The 12,306-nt window shown below is 36.6% G+C and overlaps 1 protein-coding gene across 2 annotated transcripts; it reads left to right on the plus strand.

Moving 5' to 3' along the window:
* The first annotated feature begins 2,787 nt into the window (after positions 1 to 2,787).
* On the plus strand, positions 2,788 to 11,103 carry LOC116851880 (aminopeptidase N-like). 2 transcript variants are annotated; one of them, XM_032831755.1, is made up of 15 exons: positions 2,788 to 2,824; positions 3,477 to 3,614; positions 3,676 to 4,054; positions 4,267 to 4,441; positions 6,077 to 6,512; positions 7,017 to 7,469; positions 7,973 to 8,183; positions 8,281 to 8,428; positions 8,545 to 8,626; positions 8,714 to 9,081; positions 9,254 to 9,531; positions 9,627 to 9,817; positions 10,182 to 10,481; positions 10,665 to 10,731; positions 10,820 to 11,103. In XM_032831755.1, the coding sequence occupies exons 2-15, from the start codon at positions 3,478 to 3,480 to the stop codon at positions 10,985 to 10,987; spliced, it is 3,393 nt and encodes a 1,130-aa protein (XP_032687646.1). In that variant the 5' UTR covers positions 2,788 to 2,824; position 3,477; the 3' UTR covers positions 10,988 to 11,103. The 2 variants fall into 2 exon arrangements, with proteins under 2 accessions (XP_032687646.1, XP_032687647.1); XM_032831756.1 differs by having other exon boundaries at positions 3,676 to 3,952.
* Positions 11,104 to 12,306: the final 1,203 nt, after the last annotated feature.

The following is a 12,306-nucleotide window of genomic DNA, read 5'->3' on the forward strand; positions in this document are numbered from 1 at the left end:
ACAAGGTCAACTTTGCTTTTTTAAATAGAAACACATATTTTTTATTCATATTATTATTATACACATATTATTTATAGTACTTCAGGAAAATGTAAGAAAATGAAGTACTAAAAAGTTAATATAAAATTCTGAAAAAATTCTCAGATCTCTATGAGAATAAAATATATATTTTTTATCTCTTCATATTTTCCGCTAAAGTTGATAGAATTCAAGTAAAAAATTATTGAAGCCAATAATCTTGTAGATATTTACGTAAATATCTTAGAAATAGAGGTTGTATAAAAAATTTTTTCAAGCAAAAGTTGTTTGCGTTTTTACGTTGAATAAAATGCCGTAATAAAAAGTATGTGTTTCTATATAAAAAAGCGAAATTGACCTTGTTCTGACCTTGGCGACACCATCCTATGTCAAATACCTACTATCGTTGAATGCGTTTTTTTAAGCCTTACAACTTTTGTCTGAAACATTTTTCTCTAAAATGCTCCCCCGCCGAGTTACCTTGCCGTTCCGGTACTTTTGCTATACCCTGTATATATCATACATGTATAGATTTACACAGAACGTATAGAATTACACGTGTAGGATCTAATACAAAATTAATATTAGAAATCCATGTACGACATGGTGAGTGGTCTCATTGAGAATGTAGGATACGAGGAGAGTCCTACCGAAGATGACTTTACAAAGCTCAAAAGAGTTGAAGCCTTAAAATGGGCATGTTACTTCGGTCACCCTGAATGTATAAGAATGGCCACTAAGAAACTGGAGGAACATCTCGTGGTTCTCGAAACGGACGAGTGAGTTTTTTTATCGTATATGAATTTTTAGCGCATGGCAAACTGTTTGATTAAGGCTCAGATATGCATTCTACTCGTTATTACAGGCGTATATTACAGGCTTCCGCCAAACTTGAAGACATGGACGTTATGTAACGGTTTGATGAACGCAAGCTTGTCTTCTTGGAACAAAATAATGGACGTATACATAAATGATTCGGACTATACAATTTTAACTTACCTGGCATGCTCCGACAAACCTGAGATTCTCATCAATTATTTGAATATAAACGATATAATATTAAATAACGAAAGTTATCACATGATCTATGACTTAATTATAGAGAAACATGCAAATCAAAATCTAATATTGGACTATGCCTTAACGAATTTGTAACAAATGACTTCCAGGTAACAGATTTCTATTAGTTCAAGATACTCTGTCTTTTCATTTGTTAATTGTGTATGTTTTATTTATAGAGGAATACGAATAAAGCACGCATTAAGTGTGATTATCAATAATGTGTATTCCAAGCAAAAACTTGACCAGGTACATAAATGCATGTTATATTTAGACAATATTTCTCGAAGTGTAATTTATTTACTGTATAATTTATTTATTTACTTGCGATATACACGAAAATTATTTATTTCAGATAAACGAATTCGTGAAAAGTAGTTACAAAGAGAACGAAAAGCTAATTAAATATGTTCAAAAAAAAATAGACAAGCGTCTCAATACACTGTTAGGAATATATTACAAATTTATAAAGACTACAATCGGAAATTGGTAAAAATAAAATCGGAGAGATCGCGATCGATCTAAGACAACAATAGCAATGCAAATTTAATCTAAATTGTTAACTATTCTCAATATTCCTTTCGAAGTTTCGTGGATATTCAACTTCTTTCATACATGCAATAAACTATGAAATATTATTCCAAACCGATACATATTCTTTCTTTTAAAATTTCATTAAATGCTTTTTTATCGTCAGCTGGCAAATCAACTGCCATCGTGATAATCGAGATCAGGATTCGTAGGCGAGAAATGGTTCCTACTATATAAAGTATGCGATTCCATCGATTGAAGAGTTCTTTAAATTCATTTAAGAACAAGACAAGCGAGCGTGTATCTGAATTGTTACGAGCATATCATACGTTTAAGGTACGAAAAGTCCAACTTTGGAGTGCTGTATTTCGAAAACTACCCGTGTTCGGACCTTGGGGCCATCAACACTTTTGTTCTACGTGTTGAGAACTATAACATATCAAATTTTTAAAAAAATTAGCCGAAAGCCATTTCCCATAAGGATTCTGCGGGGTCCTTTAATCTAAATTGTTAACTATTCTCAATATTCCTTTTAAAGTTTCGTGGATATTCAACTTCTTTCATACATGCAATAAATCATGAAATATTATTCCAAGCCGATACATATTCTTTCTTTTAAATGCTTTTTTTATCGTCGGCTGGCGAATCAACTGCCATTGTGATAATCGAGATCAGGATTCGTAGGCAAGAAATGGTTCCTACTATACAAAGTATGCGATTTCCTCGATTGAAAAGTTCCTTATTCATTTAAGAACAAGACAAGCGAGCGTGTATCTGAACTGTTACGAGCATATCATATGTTTATAAAAGTCACAAGCTGAGATCGACGACAAGCAAAATCTGAGAGATGGCGAGTGATCAAAATAGAACAATAGCAGTGCAAATATAGCTGTTTATCTAAATTGTCAGTTATCTTCAATATTCCTCTTGAAAATGTTGCTCTTAAAGTACAATAGATTGTAAGTTGTAAGACTTGTATGACAGGTACTATGTTTTCAGAATGTAAACATTTTAACATGTAAGTTATATCACGGAATATACTCGATAAGAACATTTGTTTTGCATATTTCCTCGAAATGATCTCTCTTTATTAACATTAAATATCTTCAAACGCTGCCTGAATCATACCGTAGACGCCTATAAATAAAAAGTCGGGAATACTTCGACTAGTAGAATTGTCGGCGTCGTCGAAGAAAGACTCGTAAAACCTGATAAAGTAAGTACGCAAAAGAGAAAAGTAATTTAACTGCGTACATTTGCTTCTATAGTCAAGTTATGCTCACACAAAATTAATAAGCTGGAATCAAATAACTTACTTTTACACATATTGTTTTTAATCTACTAAGTCCTTAAAACAAAATTAAATACCAGCACGCACACACACACACTATAAGATTAACTTGGAATTGAATAAAGCACGGATGAAAGACAAAACGTCCTTATTCCTACGAAAAGCACGAACGCACAACTCATACGAATCTCACATCGACACATTTCTAATTGATTGGCTAACTTATTACGATAATAGCAGCTTGACGTCTAATCGAAGCCACTTCCATTTTGCGAAGCGATTACTATCTCTTCAGGCGGAAATTATGTAAGATCAAACCCAGTCTTGAATTTTAACCCATTGCTATTGCTTAATATGCCTGATTCGTTTTCCTTGATATTGCCACACAACGGATGTTTTGATGTTGGTGACACGTGCCTACCGACGTTACATTTATTATGGCACTCAGACGACTGATCGCCGAGTTATCGACAAATTCCATGCAATTGACGCTAAAACGCAAAAGTTGAAATATCTTTAAAGTTGAAATACAGTTACGCCGATGATAAAGATAATTTAAATTATTTTACTCTCGTAGAATGATGCTATGGAAAGTAATTTCCGCGTGCGTCTTGGTGCTTGTCGTTGCGAACGCTACTGCCATTCGACATTCAAATACAAGCGACAGGAGACCGAGTTATCGCGGAACTGCTGCTCTGATCCGTCGTAAAGCCAGGTGAGTAATAATTGTAACAATCGCGTCGAGTAAATCGCACTGACGATCGAAATGTCGGCAGATGGGGCGCTGGAACGTCTTTCACAAGGATTCACTCCCACGTGAACTCCCAGTGCTGGAACAAGCCACCTTCAAAAGCCATCTACGAGATTTTCGTCAAACACCGTCGCAATTACACGACCATCTCAAACACGTCGGTCGCCGCAGTGTCCGCGGAAATCGAGCGGAGTGACGGGAAAATGCGTTTTGAAGAATCGCCTGTCGCGTCAACGTATCTCCTAGTTGGCCTTCTAGTCCCCGATCTTCGTAACGCGAGCGATTCCGGTGGAACTATCAAAGTCTGGAGCTGCGGCAACGCAATTTCCTTGCCGAGATTTGCCCACGGAGTCGGCCGGCGAGCAACGATCGAATCGGAGCGATACGTCGACCGTTCCGTCGCGGTACCCAAAATCGATCATGTCGCGTTTCCCGCCTTAGACCGTACACTCGATAACGTTTCTCTCCCATAACAATATTGGAAAATAGTTTTGGATAACGGCCGAAATACATTTTTTTCATACGATATATGCGAGGTCCAAATAACAGGACGTATCTGAGGTGGAATTTACGTGGAACAAAGCGGGAGTGGCGTTCCTAAAATATTTTCTTACAGATAGAAGCATTCTTAAATAACTTTCGTGCGAGGATGCCGCAAGTAGCGAAAAACCGAGAGCAGGATCTAGAGCCGACGGAGACGACGGTACGCAGAATTTGCTCGCGGTCGAGGAGTCAGGTGAATGCAAGCTCGCCTACGTCGAACGCTACGTCGAGAGGAACCCGTCAGTCCTGTACGTATATGAACAATGGTTGTCAGAATGATTGTTAATAGCATCATCTCTGAGTGAAACGCGGAATAGGCAGTGCTTTATCGTCTAATAACCTTCGACCGACCTGCGATTATACAATACGAAACAAAGATTATCAGGTCGAATAGAAATGCATTACTTACGTATACAGAAATTCAACGTAAAAACGATAGCTGCCATTGACAATGAGGCGAGTATATAGATACAGAAATACCAATTGGGAAGCAACGATCATTCTGACAAAGGTCAATTCCTCCGCGGATTCCAGATACATTATGGCGTAAGAGCGAATCGACATTCATAAAAGTTCAGAGATATAATTAATGCCTCTTTATCGCCTCCTTATCCGTATACAGAAGGTTATTCCGCGATAATAAACGCACACAATACCGATTGAGATAATATCATTATCAATAACGAAACCGAACGCTCGATCATTTATACAGCAAAAAGATTTTGCATTTGCCTTGAAGTCGATCCGTGCAGAGACTTTTGTGTTAGAATTTTAACATATCAGTGTGTCAATTTAACATATTATCTTTGTGTTATTTTGACTATTCTGCGTTGAATTTATATTCACCACTTCTAAATATGAAAATAACACAATAGATAATCCACAATATATAGTGTTCAGATGTAACATTTTTGTGTTAATTTTTGACATATTATTTATGCTATTTGTTTACATAACTTACCTTATGTTAAATTAGTGCGAAAAGTAAATAAATTGATAAAATGTATTAAACTTAACACACAATTTTTGCACAATATGCAGATACAGACTTCTTGAAATTATAATGCATCAAAGTTCACCTTTTTTTTAAACTCCATATGCATCGTGATCTTGAAACTCTGAAATGCTGACGCGTAGCATACTTTCTCACTACAATAAAAAATGATTTATATTAAAAATTCACTCATATACTCTGACTTTGGATCAATATTTGATTTCCTGTGACAGTATTTTATTGACACGATTAACGAAAGTGATTTAGTAATGACCGTTGATAAAATAATTCAGAGAAACAGTTGTTAAGTCTTGAAGTAATTCCGAGATAAGTTTTTGTTTTCTTTTTATGATACGATTACACGGAAAAAACAGTATGGATGGCCCAGACATAAATCTTGATTATGCTAAGCAGATTTAATAGGTTGGCACAACCAGATTTAAGTGTAGGTTACTTATGCTGTTTCTTCTCTGTATCTTTTTTCATAGCCTATCCTGCTTAAATCGTCATATGACGCCTCACTTGCCATGTCTCTCCAGCAAATAATCGCGCTCTACTATTGCTTCCGATATGTTTCGCCACCGTTATCTCAGTAACAGCAATAGTTTACATATGTATGCCGTGGTTAAACAAACAGCAGTTCTGCTGGCCGCAAGCTATCATAAATGATAGGATTTTTTTCTGAAAGTTTCTGAGCCGCATACATGACATATAAACAGCTATGTATAACACTCCGACATTGTCGTATGCAAAAGGAGAGGATTATATCGCGTCAGTCTCATGATAGTCAGTGCTGTGTAACGCGAAAGTTTTGTGTAATTACATCTCAATCATCGCGCTATGGCGATCATCAAGGGATTAATGACGGCAGCCCTGCTTATTGTCGCAGTGCCGAGTTTAGCGCGTCGAGTTTACGAACCGACATCAGACGTGGACGAAGATTTTTTTCTACTGCCGCAGCAGGTTATGCCCGTTCATTACAATATACGATTAATACCACACATCGCGGAAGGTAACTTCACTTCCAACGGCGAAACAAGCATTGATGTGAAGGTGCTTGAGCCGACTGACGTCGTTGTGTTGCACATCATGGAGCTTACGATAGACGAATCGCAGACAAGGATGACTTGCAAAGACGAACATGCACTGTATTACGTCCCAAAGCGACATGACTACAATAATAGATCAGAAATTTTAACTCTGCAATTCGACAAGCCCTTGGACATCGGCGTGTACACGCTATACCTGAAATTCATGGGTGTGATCTCATCCTTGAATCATGGACTCTACAGGAGCTTTTACATTGATAACGAAGGCAACAAAGTGTAAGTAATTATTGCGAAAAAATATAATACTTAGTAACAGACAGTAGATCGTGCTAAAGATCGTGCTAGAAATGTAGAGAGATAACGCAAACACAGTATCAAAGAGCTTCTGTGAGAAGTGAAAACACGAAGTGTTTGCTACTCAACACGATACGGTGATATCTCTCCAGTTCATCGATCTTTTCGTATTCTTGTATTGTTGCATCTGCGCGCGCGATAAAATTGTAAAATCTACATCTACGCTATTTATTACAGAGAATGTAAGAGGATTTAAAATTCGCGTTCATGATAGCGCTTACGAAAATTAATAGAATATCGAGTGATTAATCGCTCTTGCTATGCGCCTGCCACATTCAACTCGCTCGATTGCTCCCGATTATTGCGTTACATAGTAAACGTTTACGCGACCTGTTGCTTCCTCACGATAGGTGCACAATTGCCATAGCACGACGAGATGCCGTAGCAACATTCATGCATCTGATGTGAGCTATAATCAATTTACAGGTGGTTGGCAGTAACGCATTTCCAACCGGTCCACGCACGACAGGCGTTTCCGTGTTGGGACGAGCCTGCCATGAAGGCAACCTTCAAATTATCCATAAAACATTATCCCAATTATACTGCCTTGTCAAACATGCCGTCCTCCCAGTCGCAAGTCGATGAGACGGACGGAAAAGTGTGGACCCGCTTTGAGACGACGCCTGTGATGCCCACCAACGTGCTGGGCTTCGTAATCGCCGATTATGATCATATCTCGAATTTGGATGACACCATGAGAATATGGGGTCCGAAGCACTTACTTCATCTCGCCGCGTTTCCCCTCGATATCGCCGAAAAAGCGACGCACGAACTCGAAAAATTCACAAATAGTACCATACCTGTCCCGAAAATGGATCATGTGGTTGCACCTCATTATTCAAGCAGAGCCACCGAGAACTGGGGTATGATCGTTTACAGGTGAGTACTCGCGGTCTCTCCCTTATTCGGGAATATTAATAATTATCTCGATGATTACGATCGCAAGTAGAGCGCGAGATTTTCCTCAACAATTATTTTATAATTTAGACATGCACAATACATGATATATTTAAACAAAATATATAAAACAGGAAAAATAAATAAAACATAATAAAAGAGAGAATAATTATAATCTTTACATACAGCTGTGAACTAAGGCATAAATAAAACAGCTTGTAACAAGCCAGCTGCTATTGGTTGTGCGCACAAAATTTTATTGTAGAGAACTATAAACACTTATAAGAGAGAGAGAGAGAAATTTGACATATCAAGAAAGTTTTGGTCTTTGCTTTAAATAATTTTTAGGCTAAGCAAAAGAAATCATAATATTGTCAAGAAACTAGAGACTCGAAACAACAAAAATAATGTCAAAGTGTAAGATCAGATAATAATAAGGAAACTTATTTTAGAAAAGTTATTGTATCCGTACTATTAATTTTCAGGTTAGATACGCTATTATATGACGACAACACTCCCTTTGCAACAAAGATCAATAACGTCGATTCGATCGATTTCAAACGCTTTAACGTCATGACGATCACTCACGAGCTGGCACATCAGTGGTTCGGCAATCTAGTCAGTCCGACTTGGTGGAATTATCTTTGGCTGAGCGAGGGAATATCGACTTACCTTAAGTTCTACATTACTGACAAAGTATCGGAACAGATCATTTAATTCAGATTCAAATGTCACGCTTATTGATAATTACATTCCTTTTTTATTTTTCTTTTCACGACGTCTGTGTTTTCAGTTTCTCAACGAGTGGCGGCTAATGGATTTCTTTGTGGTGGAGGGTGTACAGGCAACGTTAGATAGAGATGTATCAATAACTGTACCAATTCATAGAAATATTACATCGGATATTCGAACAGCATATACTTACCTCACATACACGAAATGTAAGAAATACATATACATATTTGGTCTTATAATTTGGTCTTACGAGTCATCACACATATTTTATAGCTTGCGTCATGCATAAAGATAATTAGAAGTTCTAGTTTTAATTTTTCAGCCGCTGTCTTATTGCGAATGATGTCGAACTTTTTAACGGAAGATGTGTTCCGAAACGGTTTGATAAAATATCTTCGAGCGAAGTTAGTATCTCACTTTCTTGACATGCCAATAATTTCCGAGCAAATTCGCGATCGTCACAGATTTGTTATTGTCTTACTCATTTTTAGCGCATATGGCAATACCACGCCAGACGATCTATGGAAAGCAATGCAAAATGCACTCGACGAATCGGACGTGCCGCATAATGATTTTAACGTGAAGGAAGTGATGGACGCTTGGTTTGAACAACCGAATTATCCCATAGTAACGATCGAACGTGATTACACGAATGGCGATATCAAAGCGACACAAAAAGGAGTTTACTCTAGAGACGAAAATAGCGAGAAATGGTGGATTCCTTTAAATTTCGCGACGCAAACCGACTTAAACTTCTCGTCAACGCTCGCCACTCACTGGTTAAGACCTCAGGATGAGGCTGTAACAATCGAAGGAGTGGACGTAGACCATTGGATCATCGTGAATAAACAATTAACGGGTAACGAGTACTCTCGTAATATAAATGAATAAATAATTCGTGCAAAGCTCAATTACGGGAAACATCGTAGTGGTTCTTATAGCTTCCCGACAGATTAGTTTGAACATTCTTTGATGATCTATCTTCCACGAAGATATATCAACGCAATCGTCACCGCTGTTGTATCTAACAGGTCTTTACCGTGTAAATTACGATCTCACCAATTGGAAACGGATCGCTGCATTTCTCAATTCTGACGATTACGTCAAGATTCCCGCTTTGAACCGCGCCCAGATCATCAATGACGCTTCCTTCCTGATGATAAGCCGCCAGCTCGACGTCATCACTTTTCTCGAAATCACCAATTACTTATCGCGCGAGATCGACTGTATCGTGTGGCAGCCGGTATTAAAAATTCTTCAAACTATTGATACCTATTTTCAGGTACCCGAATCGGCAGCGATCGCTAGGGTAAGATTTTATTTTCTGGTAAATGTAGCTCAAATGAGTTATCTCAAATCGTTTAACTTGCAAATTATTGGCCATTGTAAAATGTTTCTTTCAAGCCGTTCGTCTTCAATCTGACGCGTAAGATACTTGAGAAGATCGGTTTCGACGACCGCCCTGATGACGATCCTTCCACTTTAAGAACTAGATTCTACCTCGGTCAGTTCGCCTGTAAGTATGGACATGCAGAATGTCAAGCAAAAGCTACCGCCAAGGTACTCGCATACGTGGAAGATCCAATTGCGAATAAGTAAGTTCTACTGAATCTATATATACGCCTGAAAAAAATGTTTGCATTGAATGTCAATTTTGCGATATCTATATAATTTTACGTAGTACATTCACCTTAGATTATTGGATTATTAAATTATCATTTATATGTTTATGTATAACATAACATATACATATACATACAACATAGTTTATATATTTACATAATTTATATGTTTACATTTATATTAACTAAAACATAATCTCTCACCGATCGGGAAAACAGCGGGAATTACTTACCCGAGATATTAATAAAGTTTATCAGCATCTCGTTACAAAGTATTACATTGGCGCATCATGTCCTGTTCAATGCACGATATTCAATTACATTAATTTTATTTTAGAATCCCACGAAATCTACAATGGATCTTATGTTTTGGTTTGATGAAAGCAAGCGATACTGTCTGGGACAAATTTCTGCAAGTGCAAAATTTGACATTGGAACATCACCTGACATTTCTCGGTTGCACAGAAAATATGAACATTGTCGAGAAGCACATAAATTATATCAACACTAGCGAATATGAATCTTCGCAGAAATATATGTACTACGAACATATCGCTCTCAACATATTAAAAAATCCATCCAATATCGATCGAGCAATTGATTACTTTATTAATAATTCGGACAGATTGAACGACTTGTAAGTAAACTTTTTTCTCTTTATCGCGCGGTGTTAAATATAAATACTTATAAATATTTAAAAATAATTTCTCTTTTATATTGATTCTCAGAGATATTTTCCTAAAAACCTCTAAAATTAAAACCTCTAATTAATATTACTTTCAATAATCATTTAAAAGTAACATGGTGATAAATTTTATAGTATACGCGTGTCTAGTTTTGATGTTCGGATGTTTTCGCAGAGCGTCACGGAAAATCAATTTACAAAGGTTAGTTGCTTCTTTTATTTCTCACATTACTTCAATTATCCACTGTTCCTGTGACAGTCAGCTGCATTTGTGGTTTATTCTGTTGCAGATGAGAATATACAGCAAACAACGCTATAACAGGCCCGAGTTCTATCCACTTTTCAGAGAAAACGAGGTAGCGAAAGTTAAAAATAATTCAGCAAAAATTCGTAACGCCCTCGAAAACAATCAATTCTCCGTCCCAATGCATATCACACTAGACAATAGTGCGTCATAATTCGTACTTAGAAAGCATTTAATGTGCTTGACACAAAATGTACAAGTACACAAATGTAAGAGTATTGTATAGAATAATATAAAGTTACTATAATACAAATAATATCTTAAGCATTACACGAGCTGTGCGACTTATAAATTTTCTTTCATATTTAGGCATGGATATTATAAATACAATGTATAAAAATATATATGTATGTACTAAAGTCTCACAATATCTTTAAAAGTCCATGTTCAAAGTACAGTAAAAATATGATGTTACTAGTGTGTTTATTGCAACTGATCGTTAACAAACGCAATTGTGTTAGAAATAGTCATGAGAAGTGACTTACTGGATGTCTATTACAGATTGTCGATGAAAAATCTCCGATATCGTATCTACACTTTATGACTTCTAATCGATTTTACTTGTTTAATGAGAAACAGAAAGAAATGTATTGTTATCAGTGGTGTGATTTTTTATGACGTATTATATGTATTTGTTAATCGTGTTGAAGAATCCATCATTTGGCTGACCAATTGTGAACCAGATTAAATAATCTGATCGATAATCAAGATTGTTACCATTTCAATATACCTTTTAACAAAGGGACAGGATTAAATCATCCAGATACTTTGTGGACGATACTGCAGGCTTAAGTGAATTGCAAGAGTGGATCAAAACTTCTTACTTCTTTAAAAACTTCTTTTAAAACAATAATGGACACTTGGACGACCAAAGCTGGATACTCCGTCGTGTCAGTCGCGATCAACGATGGAGGTCTACTGCACGTTATTCAGGAAAAATTTTTCTTGAAGAACTTGAACAAAACCTCAACAGATATCACATTTGGCGGTACCACAAAGAAATTACACAAATAAAATGATAATGGTGTGTCAATCGGATGTACAATTGTCGACCATTTCAGAGAATACTATCCAATTATCGTGCAGTCGTTCATTGCATAGCCATAAAAAGCGACATTACACAATTTACTTATAATTTTCTTCAGATGAAATGCGAAAAAAGCAACGTCATGGCAGACAAACTCGTGATTCTCAGCTCAATGGCGTGTTTTCAGAACAAAGATATTTTAGAAAAGTAAGCGTACTTAATGATGTTCAGCATTTATCGTCTGGTATTGAATTGCCATCAAGCAGAATTGAAAACTAAAGCAGTACTTAAAAATGTAACGACACTTTCCTTATTAAATGTCGATATAAGCTTTCGATTGAGCCCTCGTTTACAAAAACCGATATTACCGATGTCGAGAATTAGAAATCTGCAATCCGCAAATGCAAAAATTCTCTCAGCTCAAAAATTCTTTCAGTTCCTCCAAT

Source organism: Odontomachus brunneus, unplaced genomic scaffold (genome assembly GCF_010583005.1).
Source record: "Odontomachus brunneus isolate Ranch 3 - 2012 unplaced genomic scaffold, Obru_v1 Obru_scaffold_195, whole genome shotgun sequence".
Taxonomy (NCBI): Eukaryota; Metazoa; Arthropoda; class Insecta; order Hymenoptera; family Formicidae; genus Odontomachus; species Odontomachus brunneus.